At 43.6% G+C, this 21,941-nt stretch overlaps 1 protein-coding gene across 4 annotated transcripts; it reads right to left on the minus strand.

The window, feature by feature from the left end:
* Positions 1 to 2,635: 2,635 nt before the first annotated feature.
* Positions 2,636 to 15,479, minus strand: LOC115201040 (nestin). 4 transcript variants are annotated; one of them, XM_029764259.1, is made up of 8 exons: positions 15,182 to 15,412; positions 14,560 to 14,609; positions 14,220 to 14,306; positions 8,659 to 8,759; positions 8,434 to 8,529; positions 8,021 to 8,242; positions 6,376 to 7,309; positions 2,636 to 6,285 (listed from the first exon to the last, which is right to left on the minus strand). In XM_029764259.1, the coding sequence occupies exons 2-8, from the start codon at positions 14,581 to 14,583 to the stop codon at positions 5,626 to 5,628; spliced, it is 2,124 nt and encodes a 707-aa protein (XP_029620119.1). In that variant the 5' UTR covers positions 14,584 to 14,609; positions 15,182 to 15,412; the 3' UTR covers positions 2,636 to 5,625. The 4 variants fall into 4 exon arrangements, with proteins under 4 accessions (XP_029620119.1, XP_029620118.1, XP_029620116.1 ...); XM_029764258.1 differs by lacking the exon at positions 15,182 to 15,412 and adding an exon at positions 15,461 to 15,479 and having other exon boundaries at positions 2,636 to 7,309; XM_029764256.1 differs by having other exon boundaries at positions 2,636 to 7,309; positions 15,182 to 15,408.
* Positions 15,480 to 21,941: the final 6,462 nt, after the last annotated feature.

Consider the following 21,941-nt stretch of genomic DNA (forward strand, 5'->3'; position numbering starts at 1 on the left):
TCTTTTTTGGTGATTGTGTGATATTCCACATTCAAGTGCTATTTGAAACTAGTAACCTCTGAAATTTCCGACTTGCAAACTGGTTGTAGTTATACACGTGCCGCGTTCAACGAATCAGGAAGTCTGAAATGCACAAGTTTCTTATTTCTGTGTGAGTGGCAGTCCGAAGTTTGGCTCAGTCTCAGGCCTGTTTGATTCTGTTCAGCACATTAAGTGATGCTATGTTTCTGTTCTTTTTCTTGATTTGAGTTTGGTACAACATCTTGGAATATTTTTCCCCCCACTGAAGGCCTAGGTTCAATATCAACGGTTCGCCACTGCGCAAACATGTCTCTAACAGATATAAAGACTGCTCTTACTATCCTCCCCCGGCTACCCTTACTAATAGTGGGCGTGCAACTTTCAAAAGAATCTCCCCACTCTTCCCTACCAGCAAATCAAGATTTTGACGAGCACGACAAAGTTTGAGCATATTTTTAAACGAACGTAAAGAACAGTAATGTTACGAGTAAAGTAGGATGCCCAGGTTTCAATAGTTGACATGTTTCATGAAATAAGTGTATATACACAGTGCATTCCGAAAGTATTGAGACCCCTTCCCTTTTCCCACATTTTTACGTTACAGCCTTATTCTAAAATGTGTTAAATACATTTTATCCTCATCAATCTACACTCACAATACCCCATAATGACAAAGCGAAAACAGGTTTTTAGAAACGTTTGTTAATTTAAAAATAAAAAACATACCTTATTTACATAAGTATTCAGACCCTTTGCTATGAGACTCGAAAATGAGCCCAGGTGCATACTGTTTCCATTGATTATCCTTGAGATGTTTCTACAACTTGGGAGTCCACCTGTAGTAAATTGGTTGGATATGATTTGGAAAGGCACACAAGTGTCTCTATAAGGTCCCACAGTTGACAGTGAATGTCAGCACAAAAACTAAGCCTTGATGTCGAAGGAATTGTTCGTAGAGCTCCGAGACAGGATTGTGTCGAGGCACAGATTGAGAAGGGTACAAAGACATTTCTGCAGTATTGAAGATCCCCAAGAACACAGTGGCCTCCATCATTCTTAAATGGAACAAGTTTGGAGCCACCAAGACTCTTCCTAGAGATGGCCGCCCGGCCAAACTGAGCAATCGGGGGAGAAGGGCCTTGGTCAGGGAGGTGACCAAGAACCCTATGGTCACTATGACAGAGCTCCAGAGTTCCCCTGTGGAGACCCTTCCAGAAGGACAACCATCTCTGCAGCACGCCACCATTTAGGCCTGTATGGTAGAGTGGCCAGACAGAAGCCACTTCTCAGTAAAAAAAAGATACATGACAGCCCACTTGGAGTTTGCCAAAAGGCAACCAGAGGTGTCTCAGACCATGAGAAACAAGATTCTCTGGTCTGATGAAACCAAGATTGAACTCTTTGGCCTGAATGCCAAGCGTCACGTCTGGAGGAAACCTGGCACCATCCCTACGGTGAAGCATGGTGGTGGCAGCATCATGCTGTGGGGATGTTTTTCAGCGGCAGGCACTGGGAGACTAGTCAGGATCGAGGGAAAGATGAACAGAGCAAAGTACAGAGAGATCCTTGATGAAAACCTGCTCAGGACCTCAGACTAGGATGAAGGTTCACCTTCCAACAGGAAGCACAAAGCCAAGACAATGCAGGAGTGGCTTTGGGACAAGTCTCTGAATGTCCTTGAGTGGCCCAACCAGAGCCCGAACTTGAACCTGATCGATCATCTCTGGAAAGACCTGAAAAATAGCTGTGCAGCGACGCTCCCCATCCAACCTGACAGAGCTTGAGAAGATCTGCAGAGAAGAGAAACTCCCCAAATACAGGTGTGCAAAGCTTGTAGCAGCATACAAGAAGACTCAAGGCTGTAATCACTGCCAAAAGGTGCTTCAACAATGTACTGAATAAAGGGTCTGAATACTTATGTAAATGTGATATTTCCGTTTTTTATTTTCAATACATTTACAATCATTTCTAAAAACCTGTTTTTGCTTTGTCATTATGGGGTATTATGTGTAAAAAAAAAAAAAAAAAGATTTAAATCGATTTTAGAATAAGGCTGTAACATAACAAAATGTGGAAAAAGTCAAGGGGCATGAATATTTTACGAATGCACTGTATTCGGCCTGGCGAAGCGATATTATAAGCTGACTGATAATTACTGTATGATTTTTGTTTACTTCGCTGGTCTCGGGAAGAAAATAGCGAGTACTCATTGTCCAAGACCAATTCAAAATGTATCAGACCCCGAGACAAGACTGAGACACTCAATATGTGGTCTCTAGACCGGTCTCGAGTACTACTACACTGCAATGCATACCAACTTGTGCTTCCAACAGTCTTGTGTCTGAAGGAAGGCAAAAGTGCTTGTTTTTTTTATGCTGACATGAAATATGTAAGCCACAAGGGGTCAGGATTGCTCCACTATCTTGTTTCATTTAAATTGGAATACATGATCATGAATAATATTAAATCATTGTTTTGATTGTTGTGCTTGTAAAAATATATTTTCTGTTAGATAATAAAAATGTCACACTTATGTACATATGAACTTGCTTGACTGTGCAAGTCTGACAAATGTCTAAATGTCATGCATTAAAATAGACTCATGGATGCAAAGTTCAGGTGGGGGGGGAAAACTATCATTTTATTTCCAATTAAAATGATATAAAAAATAAACATTGTCAATAGGTGCATTCCTAGGTTGTTGTTGACCATTTTAGATTGGTATAATATTGCCCTTGTAAATCCATGTGTCTAAAATACATCAAATTGAAAATCTAAAACCATGTGTCCGGGAACCATCTACCACTTAAAATAACTAATGCACCTGTTAAAATGCAGAATATGAGAACAAAACATAGCCAGATGAAAGAATCTGGGGAAGCACGATACCAGAAATGTCACCAGACTATGTGGTCTAACAGAAGGTTGGCTAAAGTTAAATCTGCACTCTATGCTTCCTCATGTAGTCCACCCCACATCATATTTCACATACCCAGTAGAACAGTGATCCTGTCATCATTTCAAATGCACTACAAGTATCATGACCAATTATATCTAATGTAGTTGTCGACCCACACAAAACATAAAATACATGGTCCCTTTTCTCAGTGTTGAAAAATACAAACAGCTTGTCTTGAAATAAAATAATTAAGTATCCCATATGTTAGCTCTGACAGCATTGGTGTAACATGTTGACAATTTACAAAGGTACCAGTGTTGACTACCGTTTACTATACCTATACTGTAACTAACTCCACCCCGAGGACAGACAGCTTAGTAAAGCTAGTGTCCATGCAGCCTTCGGCTCGTTTGGCTAACATGGCAAGCCATCTCAGATTGTTCTGAAACAGTTTCTGTAATTAGAAATAGATACGATTAGCATTCCTGCAACATTATTTTGTTGACATTTAATCTGACAAAGTAAGCTAATTGATTGCACCCAAATTGGCCCTTAACATTTTTAGGATTCACATCATATTCAACAAATATAAGGCCAGGTCCGTAGGAGGCTTTTGATCATTTTATGGGATTCCTCATATTTTACTCATTGTTAGGAGGAATTATGGTCCAAATTGGATGTTAGGTACTATATTTATTGACGATTATATAAATCCAATAAATTAAAATGGCCAATTTGGGTGCAATCAATTAGAGTCCCAGTGGAGTCAAATATATGAGGTCAGAATAATACACTATGAGGTTGGAAGAACACTGGAAAATGATAATGGCCTTTTAGTGTAAGAGCTGTTTGAAAAGACTACCTGAAATTTCTGCCTGGGATGGAGTTTTGGCCTGCTTGGTGACGTCACCAGGCGGTGATTAAGATAATAGACCAATAAGAAAGAGTTCCAAACATCTCTGCCAATAACAGCTTGTTTTCAGTTTTCCCCTCCCCACTGGGACCACTCTCCAAATTCTTGCTTGAGAAATGGCTCTGCTAAGGAGCTATTTTTGACCATTTTAATTTAAAACAATCACAGTAAGGTACTTAATTGTTACCCAGAAAATATTTGATACCGAGATAAACGACTGCATTGGGCCTTTAATTTCTCAGATATCAAATTATATTTCAACCAAATAATGTTTCAGGAACACTAATCTTATCAGTTTCTATCTACAGAAACGATTACGACACAATCTGAGATGGTGGGTGTCGAAATCCTCTTAATTGTGCTTTTTGAGGTGGAACGACCCTCATCCCTGTTTATTCAAGCTGAACCAAGAAACCACCCACAAAAGCAAAGGGAATGCATGCAGGATGACACTTTTTGCTGGAAGTTATTAATAAAACGCAGTCAAAGTTGATTGCAAGATAGGTTTGCAACTTTTCACGGACTCCAAATCCGTATTCACGACTTTACTGCGACAGTTATGATCACACAATAATAATAAATTACATTTGTAAAGCACTTTTCATTATACAGAATAATCTCAAAGTGCATAAAATCAATTTAAAAACAACAAGGGACAAAGGGACAAAGACAAGCCCAGCTTTCTTTATCTAACTTTGCATTGTTGGAAAAGGACCTGTAAGTAAGCATTTCACTGTTAGTCTACACTTGTTGTTAACGAAGCATGTGACAAATAAAATTTGATTTAAAAGTCTTCCTAAAGAGAAAGGTCCTTAAGCCCATTTTAAAGGAGCCCAGAGGCTGTAGTGCCTTCAGGTGGTCCGGGAGGGCATTCCAGAGGCTGGGGGCGGTCAAGCTGAAAGTCTGATCCCCCAAGGAGCTGAGCTTGGTCCTGGGGGAGTGGAGTCGCTTGTCCTAAGAGTGCAGGTGGGGTTATGGAGGGAGAGTAGTTATTTTAGATGAGGAGGGGCATTGCCATGAACACACTGGAATGTCCGCAGGAGGGTTTTGAATTCAATCCGTAGTGAGATGGGGAGCCAGTGCAGTGAGATGCCGCGATGGGGTTGATGTGATGGCGTTTCCGCACTCTCATCAGGATCCTGGCAGCGCCGTTCTGGATGTACTGGAGCTTCTGGAGACTCCTGCCTGGGTTCCCGATGAAGAGTGTGTTGAGGTAGTCCAGCCTTAAGGAGATAGAATGACGCTTTACGCGGTTGTTTGACGTGGCTGTCAAAGGTCAGGGAGGAATCAAGCTTTACACCCAGACTGGAAACTCAGGGGGAGAGAGGCGTGTTCTGTCCTGCTATGGTGAGGTGTGTTATTGGTGAGTGCTGGACCTGATAGTGGGTGCCAACAATGCAGGGCCTCGGTTTTGCTGCTGTTCAGTTGAAGGAAGTTTTGCTTCATCAAGGGAGGTGTTCAGATGGGCACATGCATCAGAGGGACTTGGGGCAGGTTGGGACACGTTCGCCCCTCATAGTCAAGCATACAGCATTAAGGCATGTGGACTAACGGACAAAATAATTGTCACATTAATGCCATTGGGGCACCACAGCCGGTTGAGTAAAATGGACTAATTCCCTTATAGGCCCAGGTTCACAGGGTATACAGAGTTCATCAACGCAAGCGAAGCAGAGCTCAGCTGGAGTGTGAGAATAGGCCTGCAGGGTGAGTGAGAGACTGGTTATGTCTTTGGCAGAAGATATTCCACTATCCATTGTTCAGGTTCAGAGTGCATGCAGCAGTCTAATATCTAGGGCTCCATCTCTGGGCTCATAGTCTGGTTTGTAGCAGCAGTGAACCCATGGGCCTCCCATTCCTGGCTCACTTCTGAGGCCTCAGTATTACCCTCCTGGGCTAATGAGATGTCCTGCTCAGTACAGCGGCCCTCAAACTCCAGATGACTGCTCTCTTGGATCCTCATGTCCTTTAGCTCAACTCCATCACCCACTAGCTCTGAAGATTCATTCTCTAGGGTTTTCGCTGAGTAACTGTTGACCATGTACAAAATATCCCTGTCCTCTCTAACTTTGACACCATTGGTCCCCTGAGCGTTGGGTACCTCAGGTGCGATTTCATCATGTGAGGGACCTCGGTTAGTTTTGGGAATTACAGTGTCTGGGTTGTTGCAGGCCTTTTCTGCCTCTGTGCAATCTGTTTGGTGATTTTCCTTCTCGGGAGCTGTCTCCATGTAGCCATTCGTCTCTTGTATTGCATTGTCGTTATTGGCAGAATCCTTGTTGTCGCTCTCCTTATGGCTACTCCCATCAGATGTTGTTGCCCCATCCCCAAGACTCTCCCCATCCATTTCCTCATCAATCTCAACCTCTTGGGTTGTGTCCAGCTGATCATCTACTTGTTGAATGTCCAAGGGAGCCTTCTTCTTCTGGGGTGTCTCATCGCCACTTTCTACCTCTTGGGTTGCAACATCTCCACTTTCTACCTCTTGGGTTGCAACATCTCCACTTTCTACCTTTTGGGTTGCAACATCTCCACTTTCTACCTCTTGGGTTGCAACATCTCCACTTTCTACCTCTTGGGTTGCAACATCTCCACTTTCTACCTCTTGGGTTGAGTCATCAACACGTTCCACCTCTTCTGATGCGATCTCATGACACTCTTCCTCTAGGCTGATCTCTATGTGGTATTTCATCTCATCCATGTGCCCTTGGCTGTCCAGCTCAATGGCTGTTAGTGTGTCTTTGTTGCTGTCCCCTTCCGAGGTCGTCTTCTCATGACTGATGCTTTCTTGAGCTTCCTCCGCAAGGCTAAGGTCCTCTAGAACTGTCTCCCTTAGGCTATCTCCATCTCGAGGGGTTTCCTCATGGATGTCTAGCTCTGGGCTACGCTGTTTGGGAGGGATTGTCTCTGTAGTCGTGTCAGTATTGGCCTCTTCTGATAGACACTCCTTCTCCAGGCCTGTGGCCTCTTCCTCAGGTGTCTGCTGTTTACATTCCCCTTGGTGGATCAGTTCCTCGTGGCTATCTGGGTCTAGGCTACTCTGTTTGGGAGGGATTGTCTCTGTAGTTATGTCAGCATGGCTCTCCTCCTTAATAACCCTCTCAGTCGTCACCTCCACTACACACTCCTCCTCCAAGCCTGTGTCCTTTTCACAGTGCACTTCCACAGGTGTCTGCAGTTGACAATCACCTTGGTGGTGGATCATCGCCTCATGGTCGAGCCTCTCTGGAGTAGATTCTTCATGGCTGTCCCACTTAAAGATAGTCTCCACTGGGCTTTGTATCTCCAGGATGGCCTCTGCCTGGACTACATTGCGGTCCTCCTGGGTGACCTCTGGGGAAAGGGTCTCCACAGTGTCTATGTCATGGATGTCAGCTAGGAACTTCTCAGTCCATAGGCCCTCTGGCTCACTGGAGGCGAGGTTCCCATGGCTGAGGGGCTCTTGACATTGCAGGGTAGGTAGATGAGGAGCAGGGCTGTGGGGAAAGAGAAGGCCATAGAGTACCACTACTCAACATTACCTTTATATTGACATGTAAAACCTGAAAAACAGGTATGGGTAACAGATTGATGCTGAGAGTCAGATTTTTCATTTAAAAAAATGCATATCAAACTAAAACCAATAATTGCAAAGTTAAGCAAACGACGCAACGATGCACAAGGACTACTTTTAACAATTTTCACAGACATTTTTATAGACACATATTTACTTCATGAACAGTGCAGATGCAAAGCTTAGAAACAGAATAACACCTTGTGCTGTTTGTGCCGTCATTCTGTTACCAAACTTCTCATCTGCACTGTTCTTAGAGTAAATGTGTGTTTGTCCAATCTTCCGTGATAATTGTTAAAAGTCGTCCTCATTCTGTTACCGTAGAATCGCATGCATCTGCAAAGACTTAGGCTGAAATTGAAATCCGACCGGCCCTTTTTGGCTCTGCACAATTTATAGGCAAAGTTAACCTAACGTTCAAAGTAAACGCTGAAGATGTCGGATCAGTCGGAAATGACCTTTACATGTCCATCGCGCTACAACGCGGGTCTTCCGCGGTCCAGATTGAATCCTGGCCTAAAACAATGTGTTAATTGAACACACTCAAGTCTATTCAGGAGCACACCAGGCGTTTAAACTGAAACCTACGCCTTAATTGGGCCCATGTGTACAGTTTGACCTGCTCCAGTCTTACCTCTCCATGGACTCATAAGGAACTGGAGTGAGACTAGGCTCCTGGGTCGAGTCCTCTTCCTGAACCCAGCCCTGATTGGACGAGGCATAGGTGAGGATGGCCTCTGTCACAGTGTAGGGGGTGTGGCCCTGCACACAGTCTAGGATGTGACCAACCGGCAGTTGGGTTTGCAGGAAGAGGTGGAGCTGGCTGTCTGACAGACACACTGTCATGCTGCACACTCTGAAGAAAGATAAACAAGATATGTCAATGCCACGCTCAATGCTGTGGTCTCTTTATCGTTGACTAGTCATGGTACCATTTTGCCTTTGTGCTCATTCTAGGTGTGACACTGACAAATAGAGGGAACAAGCAAGCACTATAATTGAAATGGTGAAGTCATTGCTAATTATTAACTTAGGAGAGGAACTGACTTGTCCAGGAAGGACTGCAGGCCTTTCCTCCTCTTCTCCAGGAAGTCCTCACCACTGAAGGAGAAGAAGGACTTGCTGGGCAGGTCTGGGACAGGTCTATAGGACAGACGGGGACAGAGAATAACCCATAGCTCCCAGAACAGGACAACTTCACATTGGTGTTTGTAATTATTTTTCAAACAAGCAGTTAAGCCAAGCACATTGGGGGAGAATGCGATGACTTACACCAAGCCAGTGTTTTTCTGCATCCTCTTCTTGAGCCAGACAAACTCACTGTAGCGCCGGCGCACACAGGACGTCTTGGCCGTGAAGGACTTGCTGTTGGTCTGTGAGTAAAAAGAGATGGTGCACCATTACATCCTGCGGATACAGACAACACCAATTGGAGTGAAAACATCAAGCCCAAACTAGAGAGCTGGGCAATATGGACAAAAAGTAATATTGCAATAAATTGACTTTCCATTAGTGGCAGGGCTCTAGACTAACCTTTTCCAGGCCAAGTAACACATGAAAGAAGTTATTTATCTTACATGTTCAGGGAATGCATGATGGATATTTTGACGTGCAACATGTCAAAATAAGACTCAGAATTATCTGAGATAATTTGCCTGCATATTTTTTGTGCATATTGACCTAGGCTATATAATTCACCACTTGAGGGAGTGGGAACTCAAAACACACCAAATGTTATATTGCTGCTGGATAGCCATGTAATTAATCTAACAGTCAATTTAATGTCCTACAAAAAAGGTTTCATCATCTCAATTACATATTCTGTTTAGCGGTGTTTTTTCCTCAATACTCAGAGTAAATACTGTTATAGTTTTTTATACTCAGAAAGCTGTGACTCTCCTCAGTAAAAGTCATTGTTTAAAAACAGTGTTTTACATTTTGAAATGTTGCTCAACTGTCATATGCTTGTGCTTATCAGAAAGCATCTCTCCCTTCACTCCATGCGCAAAGGGGGGAGAGGGAGTGAGAGTCGGCAGCGAAACGGGGACACGAAAGGGCAATTTTTCTTCCGTTTTCTACAATGTTGCAAACTAGCATACCCAATAACTCTGCAAAATGTGTCCTAAACGGTCGGAAAACAAAAATTACGAACATAACACGCAGCACCCCTTCTTCTATGGGCATGTGGGGGAGGGTTCTTGAAATGTATCATCCAATAAAAAAGCCAGAGGATCATTCTAGCAGTTTCGGCTAATACAAAATTCTCTAGACCTCCAAAGGAAGCGTAACAAACAACGTGATTTTGAGGTATGTATGGATGTGTGAGACTGTTGATCAAATGTGACCCGTTTCAGGAAACTAGGTGTATGTCGTGGGTCACTACTTCACAGGAGTCATTTGAAAGTACTTTTTTATTTTTTTTTAAATCAAAATAATTTTTTGGCAGAAGTGCCTTGAACATGTGCACTTTCATGTGCCTTAATAACAAACTTGTATGCCATCTGTAAATATGAATAAAATTGTTAAATTACGAGCCTAGTTTTTTAAGTCACAGAAAAAAAAAGCAACCTACCCATGATTGGCTGAGATAATGAGTGGGCTGGACATGCCGAGAGTGGAGTTTGGATTGGTCTGCCATATAGCAGGCGTTTGTCTATTTGAGCTGGTCAGTTTGTGTAAGCAATCCGGTCTAACGCAGCTTTAAATAAATAAAAAATGTATTGCGTAGTAAAACTTAAAAAGACAACTATGCAAGTATTTATTTCAGTAGAAAGTCACTGCAAAAACTGTTTCAGAGCACTCTCGTCTGAGTGTGCCAGAGCGCAGAATAACTGATGAATTTACCAACGCTCAACACCGGTTGAATTGCTGATGGGAGTAGTAGGGCGGTGCGATGTGGTCAAAATGTCAAATCACTATTTTTTTGTACATTTTTGACTGTATTTTATGCAACACGCAGTGGCGTGTACTCATGATGCCAAGGGAAGCCAGGTTTCCCCCCCAAAAATGAAAAAACATAAAATAATGTATCCTGTCTCTTTGTGTTTCATTTTTTCCTTCAATTCGTTTGAGGCTGAATGCATCTCACTGGAGAAAGCATCCGAAAGAGCAAAACAGCGCCCCTCTGTCTCTGTATGTGTAGGCCATCAATCTGATGCTGTTGGGTCCAAAAGAGTATGACATTGATGCCGCCCGCGAGTCAGCGAGCATTTGGCCTCCCTTGATAAAAAAAAGTATAAAATAGTCAATCAGTGTTGAGCTCAACTGTGAATGGTCCTGGCACACAAGGGAAGCCAGTTTGGATATGGCATCACTCCTATCAAATCGCATTGAGAGCATACGTCATTGACAGAAACAACTTGAATTGTTGCATGTTGTTGTCATCCGGTGGATAAAAATTGGCCCTTTGTTAAGTTAGCCATGGATGGAGATAGGGATTTGTGTTTGCTTAATTCTCCGTACTGGCCAATGATTATAACGGCGATTCCGATCCAACCATTAATTCATACATTGTTGTGCCCCTAGCCTGAGAGGATGGAAGTTCAATACGTAGCTAGATATAGAAGACTGATGTTAACTATCTAACGCTGCCCATGAAAGGAAGTTAAGCTACCGAACAAGCATTTTAGGCAGGTAGCCCAGGACAACAAGAAATAAAAGCGTGTACTGTATGACAGAGTGATAGACCGTTTCGCAAACATGAAAGAGGGGAGGATGGCATTGGCGTTTCTCTACAAGTAGGTAGAGTCAACATGTTTTTCTACTTGCACGAACTCACCCGCACACAGGAATCAGAACAATGGGCAGCCACGTAATATTTAGCTTATGTTGACTGGACTAAATAGTCTTTTGTATCTTTAGTTCTCACTGTATTAGACTAAGCATACGGTGTAAACGGAAAGTATTGAGACCCCTTCACTTTTTCCACATTGTTACGTTACAACCTTATTATAAAATGTATTAAATCGTTTTCCCCCCATCAATCTACACACAATACACCATAATGACAAAGCAAAAACAAGTTTAGACTTTTTTGCAAATGCATGAAAAATAAAAAAACTGAAATATCACATTTACATAAGTATTTAGACCCTTTACTCAGTACTTTCTTGAAGCACCTTTGGCAGCGATTACAGCCATGAGTCTTCTTGGGTATGACGCTACAAGCTTGGCACACCTGTATTTGGGGAGTTTCTCCCCTTCTTCTCTGCAGATCCTCTCAAGCTATGTCAGGTTGGATGGGGACTGTCGCTGCACAGCTATTTTCAGGTCTCTCAAGAGATGTTGATCGGGTTCAAGTCTGGGCTCTGGCTGGGTCACTCAAAGCCATTCAGAGACTTGTCCCGAAGCCACTCCTGCGTTGTCTTGGCAGTGTCCTGCACCAGTTCGAGGTCCTGAGCGTTCTGGAGCAGGTTTTCATCAAGGATCTCTCTGAACTTTGCTCTGTCCATCTTCCTCTCATTCCTGACTAGTCTCCCAGTCCCTGCCTCTGAAAAATATCCCAAAAGCATGCCACCACCAAGCTTCATCATAGGGATGGTGCCAGGTTTCCTACAAACGTGACACTTGACATTCAGGCCAAAGAGTTCAATCTTGGTTTCATCAGACCATAGAATCTTGTTTCTCATGGTTTGAGTCTCCTTTAGGTGCCTTTTGGCAAACTCCAAGCGGGCTGTCATGTGCCTTTTGCTGAAGAGTGGCTTCCGTCTGGCCACTCTACCATAAAGGCCTGATTGGTGGAGTGCTGCAGAGATGGTTGTCCTTCCGGAAGGTTCTCCCATCGCCACAGGCGAACGCTGGAGCTCTGTCAGAGTGACCATAGGGTTCTTGGTCACCTCCCTGACCAAGGCCCTTCTCCCCCAATTGCTCAGTTTGGCCGGGCGGCCAGCTCTAGGAATAGCCTTGGTGGTTCCAAACTTGTTCCATTTAAGAATGATGGAGACCACTGTGTTCTTGGGGATCTTGGGTACCCTTCCACAGATCTGTGCCTCGACACAATCCAGTCACAGAGCTCAACAGACAATTCATTCGACCTCATGGCTTGGTTTTTGCTCTGATATGCACTGTCAACTGCGGGACCTTCTATAGACAGGTGTGTGCCTTTCCAAATCATGTCCAATCAATAGAATTGATCACAGGTGGACTCCAATTAAGTTGTAGAAACATCTCAAGGATGATCAATGGAAACAGGATGCACCTGAGCTCAATTTCGAGTCTCATAGCAAAAGGTCTGAATATTTATGTAAATAAGGTATCCAGTTTTTTTTTATTTGATCAATTTGCAAACATTTCTAAAAACCTGTTTTCACTTTGTCATTATGGGGTATTGTGTATAGATTGAGGAACATTTTTTATTTAATCAATTTTAGAATAAGGCTGTAATGTAACAAAATGTGGAAAAAGGGTCGGGGTCTGAATACTTTCCGAATGCATGTTAGGTGATTTGATGATGTTGAAACGTTGAAGTTGAAATGGACCTGGAATAGTGGACCGTTTTCTTTGCGACTTGCGGTAACTCTGTGGTTCTAACTCCTCGATCACACCTACAGCGTCATTGCGCAAAATGGTACGCAGCATTATCCGGATATGTGTACAACAAAAGTGACTGCCAGTGATTTTACCCATGCACCGCTACTGGCAACACATACATTCTAAGTGAGGTCAATGGGTCTTTCTCCATTCTGATTGTTTTATACTGTTCAATTCAACTGGAACCTAAAATAATTTCCTGCATTTCCATACATTTCCACGTAAGGTTGCACGATATGGGCAAAAAAGCAAGGCCTTATTTTAAACCAAATGTTGCAATTGCGATGTCACTTGTGATTTAGATCAAAACACTTAGGGGGAACCGTTAGCATCATGGAAATAGAATGTTTATTCTAATTCTATAGCTGAATAAATAATAGTGTTTGACATGACAATGAATGAAAATGCCTGGGAGGAGTTATTGTGACAGGGTAAGAACCAAAGTGATGTTCAGTGTTTCCTAGGGGACCCTATAATCGTTGGCTACATTACGATGCGTTCGTAAATTCACTCTGGCTATCTACTCCGATTTCAGAGCATTCTCGTCTGAGTGTGCTAGAGCGCATAATAACTGATGAATTTACAAACGCTCAACACTTGTTGAATATAGCCGGCAGCAGCAGTTACAGTCACCAACGCGCTGCATAACATGAACACCCTAACCTGCTCTGCTAGGCCAATAAAAAAATGGTCAGAGTGAGATTCTCTCATTTGTGTCTGGAAGTAGCTAGCAAGCTAGCCAACGTTAGCCAGTTTGCTTGGGTGCTTTACTGCCGTTGAGGTCAGAACCATCGGATCAACCCTACTCCTCGGCCCGAGAGTCCAGTGTGCACTCTGAAAGCTCCGACAGCGAAACGCTCTGAATTTACAAACGCCCAAAACACACACTGGCACACCTTAAATGTTTCTTCATGTAGCTAACATATTCATGCTTTGCCTATTCCGCTTTGAGTTGAAAGAGCGGAAAGGAATGACTCAAGTAGCGGTGTAAACAATAAAGGATGTTACACACGACATATCAAATAAAAAACAAAACAATCAAATACCGTTATAGAAGGTAAAGTAAAAACCCAGACATGTCCATGCATAAATACCGGTATACTGTAACATACGGTATACCGCCCAGCCCTAGGGAGTATTTGTTTTTTCTGATCCTGACTCATCTATGACAAATGCAATTTCAAACTAGCCCTTCCCAAGACTTGGGTTCTACAGCTCTAATATGGCCTAAGGACTTACCCACTCATTGAGACAACTGCTTCTTTGTAAAGTTTAGCCTATGTTGATGGTGAATGGATACTCACGTGAAGGAATATCTTGAAGTCCACGTACGAGTTCCAAGAGCCTTCATTCTGAACCCGAGGGTCTTGGACCCGCACTGCAACAAATACCTGCAGAGACAAACAAAGAAGTGGTTTCACTAATAGAGGGAACTACAAGCATTTAGTTTAGCTAAATTGATGAATCAACAGCTTGAGCAGTGCAATGAGGAAGTGATACAACATGGTGTAGGTGGTTCAAAGTCATGGATGGCTCTTGACCCACTACTGTATAAACTTTTTTTTTCACCCAACAATTCTTTGTTAACCTGAGGCTACAGTGGAGAAGAAGGTCAGGGTAAAAGAGTGAATGAGAGTAACTTACATCTTCTTCGTGATTCTTCATCATCCTTATGTAGGCTGCACAGGAGACATCTGCCAAACAAAGAAGAAACCAAAGAATCACTAAAAACAATTCATCAAGTGGGAAAGAACTCAGCCAATGCTTCTCTTCCGCAAGTCTTACTAAAGTACTCACACGTCTCATCCTCTACTTTAAGGAGGACAACGTTTCAGGGCCACAATAAGTTGTGAAAAATGTATGCAAGGGTAACATCTCAAATGCAGTTAGTATTTGACTTGTCTTTCTCTTTGACGTTAGCCATGTTGGGAACAGAAGAGATGACTGGGATGAATTCCTTCCCTTGCCCTCTCTCCTGAAGATAAACGCCCTCTTTATAGTGCAGACACTGCATTGGAAAAAGGTTTAACTCCCCCACCACCAATCACTCCCCACTCCTGTGTAAGGATAGGATTTGCATTCCATGATGATTTGATACATGCCTGTCTTTGACTGTTGCCACATTCTATAAACGAATTTTCAGAACATTCAAGTCACTCTGACACTAACAGTTAGTCTAGCTCGAGCTAGCAAATGTGTGGGTAACGTTAAACAAACTGATGAATGATGTTTTGGATTGATAACTAATACAAGGCTAGTCACTTACTTCCATATGGTAGTCAGGGTATCACGTCTTCTTAAAAACTTGTTTAGAAAGTGCCACAAATAATTAGCTAGTAATAATTAGCTGTTTAGTTTGTGAGAAGTACAGCTATAGCAAACGTTATCTAACTCTGCTGAGCTATTCATGAGTCAGAGGTTTTTGTACAAATGATGTCATGTCACGAAGGTCTTAGAAAGTACATAGACTGTGCACTACCACAGATCTGTATCTTTAGTACAACTCTCTGACTACAATTATGGCGAATTCCAATACAATCCTTACCAGGCAAAGATCTGTGAAACTCGGCGCAGCATCAACTCTATTTTTGTTACCTTTCTGTGTAGCAAGCAGGCAAAAATAAAGAAGTACTTCCGGGTAACAGATTTGTTTATTTTCTTCTTCTGTATCACGGCGTTTGGACATTTTGTTTGTGCATGCCGCCACCTACTGTGTGGTAGAGTGCATTCAATTAAATCAAAATGTATTTGTCAAATGCGCCGAATACAATACGTGTACAGTTGTGCACAAAAGTTTTGAGAATGACACAAATATACATTTTCACAAAGTCTGCTGCCTCAGTTTGTATGATGGTAATTTGCATATACTCCAGAATGTTATGAAGAGTGATCAGATGAATTTCAATTAATTGCAAAGTCCCTATTTGCTATGCAAATGAACTGAATCCCCAAAAAAACATTTCCACTGCATTTCAGTCCTGCCACAAAAGGACCAGCTGACATCATGTAAGTGATTCTCTCATTAACACAGGTGTGAGTGTTGACGAGGACAAGGCTGGAGATCACTATGTCATTCTGATTGAGTTCGAATAACAGACTGGAAGCTTCAAAAGGAGGGTGGTGCTTGGAATCATTGTTCTTCCTCTGTCAATCATGGTTACCTGCAAGGAAACACGTGCCATCATTACATTTAACATTTTAGTCATTTAGCAGACGCTCTTGTCCAGAGCGACTTACAGTAGTGAATGCATACATTTCATTTCATGCATTTTTTTTGTACTGGCCCCCCGTGGGAATTGAACCCACAACCCTGGTGTTGCACACACCATGCTGGCATTGCAAACACCATGCTCTACCAACTGAGCCACAGGGAAGCCATCATCATTGCTTTGCACAGAAAGGGCTTCACAGGTAAGGATATTGCTGCCAGTAAGATTGCACCTAAATCAACCATTTATCAGATCATCAAGAACTACAAGGAGAGCGGGTCAATTGTTGTGAAGAAGGCTTCAGGGCACCCAAGAAAGTCCAGCAAGCTCCAGGACTGTCTCCTAAAGTTGATTCAGCTGCGGGATCGGGGCACCACCAGTACGAGCTTGCTCAGGAATGGCAGCAGACAGGTGTGAGTACATCTGCACGCACAGTGAGGCAAAGACTTTTGGAGGATGGCCTGGTGTCAAGATGGCCTGGTAATATGTACATGTAGGTAGAGTTATAGTGACTATGCATAGATAATAAACAGAGAGTAGCAGCAGCTTAAAAATTGGGGTGGGGGCCAGGGGGGTGTCAATGCAAATAGTCCGGGTAGCCATTTGATTAGCTGTTCAGGAGTCTTATTGCTTGGGGGTAGAAGCTGTTAAGAAGCCTTTTGGACCTAGACTTGTCGCTCCGGTACCGCTTGCCGTGCGGTAGCAAAGAGAACAGTCTATGTACAGTCTCTTGCTGTCTCTGCCTGGCTGGTTCCCCTCTCTCCACTGGGATTATCTGCCTCTAACCCTATTACAGGGCTGAGTCACTGGCTTCCTAGGTTTTGGCCTTTCTAGGGAGTTTTTCCTAGCCACCGTGCTTCTACACCTGCACTGCTTGCTGTTTGGGGTTTTGGGCTGGGTTTCTGTACAGCACTGTGATATATCAGCTAATGTAAGAAGGGCTATATAAATACATTTGATTTGATGTAGTCCACAATCATCTTCTTTGTCTTGATCACATTGAGGGAGATGTTGTTATCCTAGTACCACACTGCCAGGTCTCTGACCTCCTCCCTATAGACTGTCTCATCATTGCCCATGCCAAATCTTTTCAGTCTCCTGAGGGGGAATAGGCTTTGTCATGCCCTCTTCACGACTGTCTTTGTGTGTTTGGACCATGATAGTTTGTTGGTGATGTGGACACCAAGGAACTTGAAGCTCTCAACCTGTTCCACTACAGCCCCGTCGATGAGAATGGGGTCATGCTCAGTCCTCCTTTTCCTGTAGTACACAATCATCTCCTTTGTCTTGATCACGTTGAGGGAGAGGTTCTTGTTCTGGCACCACACAACCAGGTCTCTGACCTCCTCCCTATAGGCTGTCTCATCGTTGTTGGTGATCAGGCCTACCACTGTTGTGTCATCGGCAAACTTGATGATGGTGTTGGAGTCCTGCCTGCCATGCGGTCATGAGTGAACAGGGAGTACAGAAGGGGACTGAGTATGCACCCCTGAGGGGTCTCCGTGTTGAGGATCAGCGTGGCAGATGTGTTGTTCCCTACCCTTACCACCTGGAGATGGACGTCAGGAAGTCCAGGATCCAATTGCAGAGGGAGGTGTTTAGTCCCAGGGTCCTTAGCTTAGCGTAATGGCACCGAAGGAGATGGCCGCCGTTTTACGATCCCTTAACCAATTGTGCTATTGTGTATGTTTTTTTTTGTTATTTGTAACTTATTTAGTAAATAATGTTTCTGTCACTGTGTCTTATGACCGAAAAGAGCTTCTTAATATCACGGCAGTGGTAACTCACTCCGTCCTGGAGGATTTCCAGACATTTACTCCAGACACCCGACAAGGCCCTCATCCCCGTCATTCGCAGGAGGAAAAGACGGAGATATCATGGACGACAGTCCGGGTGCTTTGTAAGGATCCGTCGCCAAGAGGGTAATCTACCTTTACCATCGGTCCTATTAGCCAACGTACAATCAATCGATAATCAAATAGGCAAACTACGAGCACGTATATCCTACCAATGGGACATTCAAAACTGTAATATCTTATGTTTCACAGAGTCATGGCTGAACAACGACATGATTAACATACTGTTCAGCTGGCTGGATTTAAGCTTTTTCGGCAGAATAGAACAGCGGCCTCCAACAGGACAAGGGGCAGCGGCCTATGTATATTTATAAACAACAGCTGGTGCACGAAATCTAAGGAAGTCTCGAGGTTTTGCTCGCCTGAGGTAGAGTATCTCACGATAAGCTGTAGACCACACTATTTACCAAGAGAATTTACGGCCATAAGCCATTCTATCAAGATATTAAATATGCAACCAGAGGGAAAAAAGTCTAGACCACCTTTACTACACACACAGAGACGTGTAAAATGCTCTCCCTCACCCTCCATTTGGCAAATGTGACCATAATTCTATCCTGAATCCTGCTTACAAGCAAAAACTAAATCAGGAAGCACCAGTGACTCAGTCAATAAGAAAGTGGTCAGATTTTATTTTAATTGTATTTATTTAACCTTTCTTTAACTAGGCAAGTCAGGTAAGAACAAATTCTTACTTACAATGACGGCCTACCAAAAGGCAAAATGCCTCCTGCGGGGACGGGGGGCCTTAAACAAAACACACATCACAACAAGAGAGACAACACAACACTACATAAAGAGAGACCTAAGACAACAACATAGCAAGGCAGCAACACATGACAACACAGCATGGTAGCAACACAACATAAAAACAACATGGTAGCAACACAACATGGTAGCAACACAACATGGTAGCGGCACAAAACATGGTACAAGCATTATTGGGCACAGACAACATCACAAAGGGCAAGAAGGTGGAGACAACAATACATCACACAAGCAGCCACAACTGTCAGTAAGAGTGTCCATGATTGAGTCTTTTAATGAAGAGATTGAGATAAAACTGTCCAGTTTGAGTGTTTGTTGCAGCTCGTTGCAGTCACTAGCTGCAGCGAACTGAAAAGAGGAGCGACCCAGGGATGTGTGTGCTTTGGGGACCTTTAACAGAATGTGACAGGCGGAACGGGTGTTGTATGTGGAGGATGAGGGCTGCAGTAGATATCTCAGATAGGGGGGTGTGAGGCCTAAGAGGGTTTCATAAATAAGCATCAACCAGTGGGTCTTGCGACGGGTATATGGAAATGACCAATTTACAGAGGAGTATAAAGTGCAGTGATATAAAGTGCAGTGTCCTATAAGGAGCATTGGTGGAAAATCTGATGGCCGAATGGTAAAAAACATTTAGCTGCTCTAGAGACTTTACTGTGAAATGCTTACTTACAAGCCCTTAACCAACAGTGCAGTTCAAGAAGAAGAACATATTTACCAAGTAGTCTAAAGTAAAAAGAAATAATAAAAAGTAACACAATAAGAATAACACTAATGAGGCTATATACAGGGGGCACCGGTACCGAGTCAGTGTGCAGGGGTACAGGCTAGTTGAGGTAATCTGTACATGTAGGTGGTGGGGGCGAAGTGACTATGCATAGGTAACAAACAACAGCGAGTAGCAGCAGTGTACAAAAGGCAGAGGGGGGGGGTCAATGTAAATTGTCCGGTGGCGATTTTTATGAATTGTTCAGCAGTCTAATGGCTTGGGTGTAGAAACTGTTGAGGAGCCTTTTGGTCCTAGACTTGGCGCTCCGGTAGTGCTTGCCGTGCGGTAGCAGAGAAAACAGTCTATAACTTGGGTGACTGGAGTCTCTGACAATTTTATGGGCTTTCCTCTGACACCACCTATTATATAGGTCCTGGATGGCAAGAAGCTTGGCCCCAGTGATGTACTGGGCCATTCGCACTACCCTCTGTAGCACCTTACGGTCAGATGCCGAGCAGTTGCCATACCAGGCGGTGATGCAACCGGTCAGGATGCTCTCGATGGTGCAGCTGTAGAACCTTTTGAGGATCTGGGTACCCATGCCAAATCTTTTCAGTCTCCTGAGGGGAAAAGGTTTTGTCATGCCCTCTTCACGATTGTTTTGGTATGTTTGGACCGTGATAGTTTGCTGGTGATGTGGACACCAAGGAACTTGAAACTCTTGACCCGCTCCACTATAGCCCTGTTCGGCATGCCAGTTCAGCCCGCCTTTTCCTGTAGTTCACGATCAGCTCCTTTGTCTTGCTCACATTAAGGGAGAGGTTGTTGTCCTGGCACTACACTGCCAGTTCTCTGACCTCCTCCCTATAGGCTGTCCCATCGTTGTCGGTGATCAGGCCTACCACTGTTGTGTCGTCAGCAAACTTGATGATGGTGTTGGAGTTGTGTTTGGCCACACAGTCGTGGGTGAACAGGGAATACAGGAGGGGACTAAGTACTGTGACGGATGAATCAGAATTAGTTGGGTAACATAGATAATAAAGATGTCTTATCTGCATAATATGCTGATGTGATATACTTGTTATTAGAATGTATCCCTTGAACCCTGGTGTTGGCAGTTGCACTTCTTCCCTCAGCTGGGGCTCAGTCACTTGGGGCCCAGAGAGGGGAGAGGTCAGGCGTGTCTTTTACATGTCTCTGGTGCTATGCAGAATATCAGAAAGGGAAGAGGACAGGATGAAACATTGTCTTCATATGTGAATGTGTCTTTACCTATTCTTAAACCATGTGAAGGGATGGCGTGATTAATGGGGAACCAATTATTTGTCTCCACAATGTCTGTGCGCAAGTCACTCCCTCCTTTGGCATTGGGGGGAGGTGTATAGCAGTGTATGGAACCATTGTATGTCCTCTCTGATGTTGCACTTATCCTGAGATAGTGTATGACCTAGAGACTCACTCCCCTCAGTGAGCTTGTCCAGGAGTGGGGTCAAGAAGGGGTTTTACTTGAGATGGGAGTATCTAGAGTTGACAATAGAGTTATGCCATTGGATGAGCTAATGGTTCTGTTCTATACCGTACCAGGAAGAGATGGTTCCAGTTTGGAGTAGGAGTGCCAGACACTGGTCTATACAACGAAAACTGTTGACATAGCAGATGCTGTCTGCTATCTATGTATTATAGATATCTTTCATACAAATCTTAACCTTGTGACCATTCTATGTATCTGTTGTTCGTCATGTAGGTTGAGAGGGGTGTATCTTGGCTATAAAAGATCTTTGTACTTTTGTGTTGTCACTCTCAATGGTTCATTAGAAATAGGGAATTGTTGAAAGTCATTGCTATTGCAAAGCTCTTATTATTAAAGATGTAGTTTAAGTATAACTCTAACTGGTGTGTGAAGTTTGTCTCTCCTCATTTGTTAATACAGAAATTAACCACCACAGTACCCTCCTGTACACACCCCAGAGGGGCCCCAGCGTTAAGGATCAGCGTGGCAGATGTGTTGTTACCTGCTCTTACCACCTGGGGGCGGCCCGTCAGGAAGTCCAGGATCCAGTTGCAGAGGGAGGAGTTTTGTCCCAGAGTCCTTAGCTTAGTGATGAGCTTCGTGGGCACTATGGTGTTGAACACTGAGCTGTAGTCAATGAACAGCAGTCTCATATAGGTCTTCCTTTTGTCCAGGTGAGAAAGGGCAGTGTGGAGTGCGATTGAGATAGCGTCATCTGTGGATCTGTTGGGGCGGTATGCGAATTGGAGTGGGTTTAGGGTGTCCGGGAGGAAGCTGTTGATGTGAGCCATGACCAGCCTTTCAAAGCACTTCATGGCTACCGACGTGAGTGCCATGGGGTGGTAATCATTTAGGCTGGTTACCTTCGCTTCCTTGGGCACAGGGTCTATGGTGGTCTGCTTGAAATGTGTAAGTATTACAGAGTTAGTTTGGGATAGTTTGGCAGCCGGGGTGAAAGAGGAGCGATTGCGATA

This window comes from Salmo trutta, chromosome 10 (assembly GCF_901001165.1).
Source record: "Salmo trutta chromosome 10, fSalTru1.1, whole genome shotgun sequence".
In the NCBI taxonomy this organism is placed as follows: Eukaryota; Metazoa; Chordata; class Actinopteri; order Salmoniformes; family Salmonidae; genus Salmo; species Salmo trutta.

Bases quoted from the DNA above. Each gene is read 5' to 3' on its own strand.
- LOC115201040 (XM_029764258.1), bottom strand. From the start codon at position 14,583: ATGATGAAGAATCACGAAGAAGAT. The intron at 14,307-14,559 runs GTAAGTTACTCT...TTGTCTCTGCAG, and splicing joins TGAAGAATCACGAAGAAGAT to GTATTTGTTGCAGTGCGGGT. The intron at 8,243-8,433 runs GTCAGTTCCTCT...ATCTTTCTTCAG, and splicing joins CTGCAGTCCTTCCTGGACAA to AGTGTGCAGCATGACAGTGT.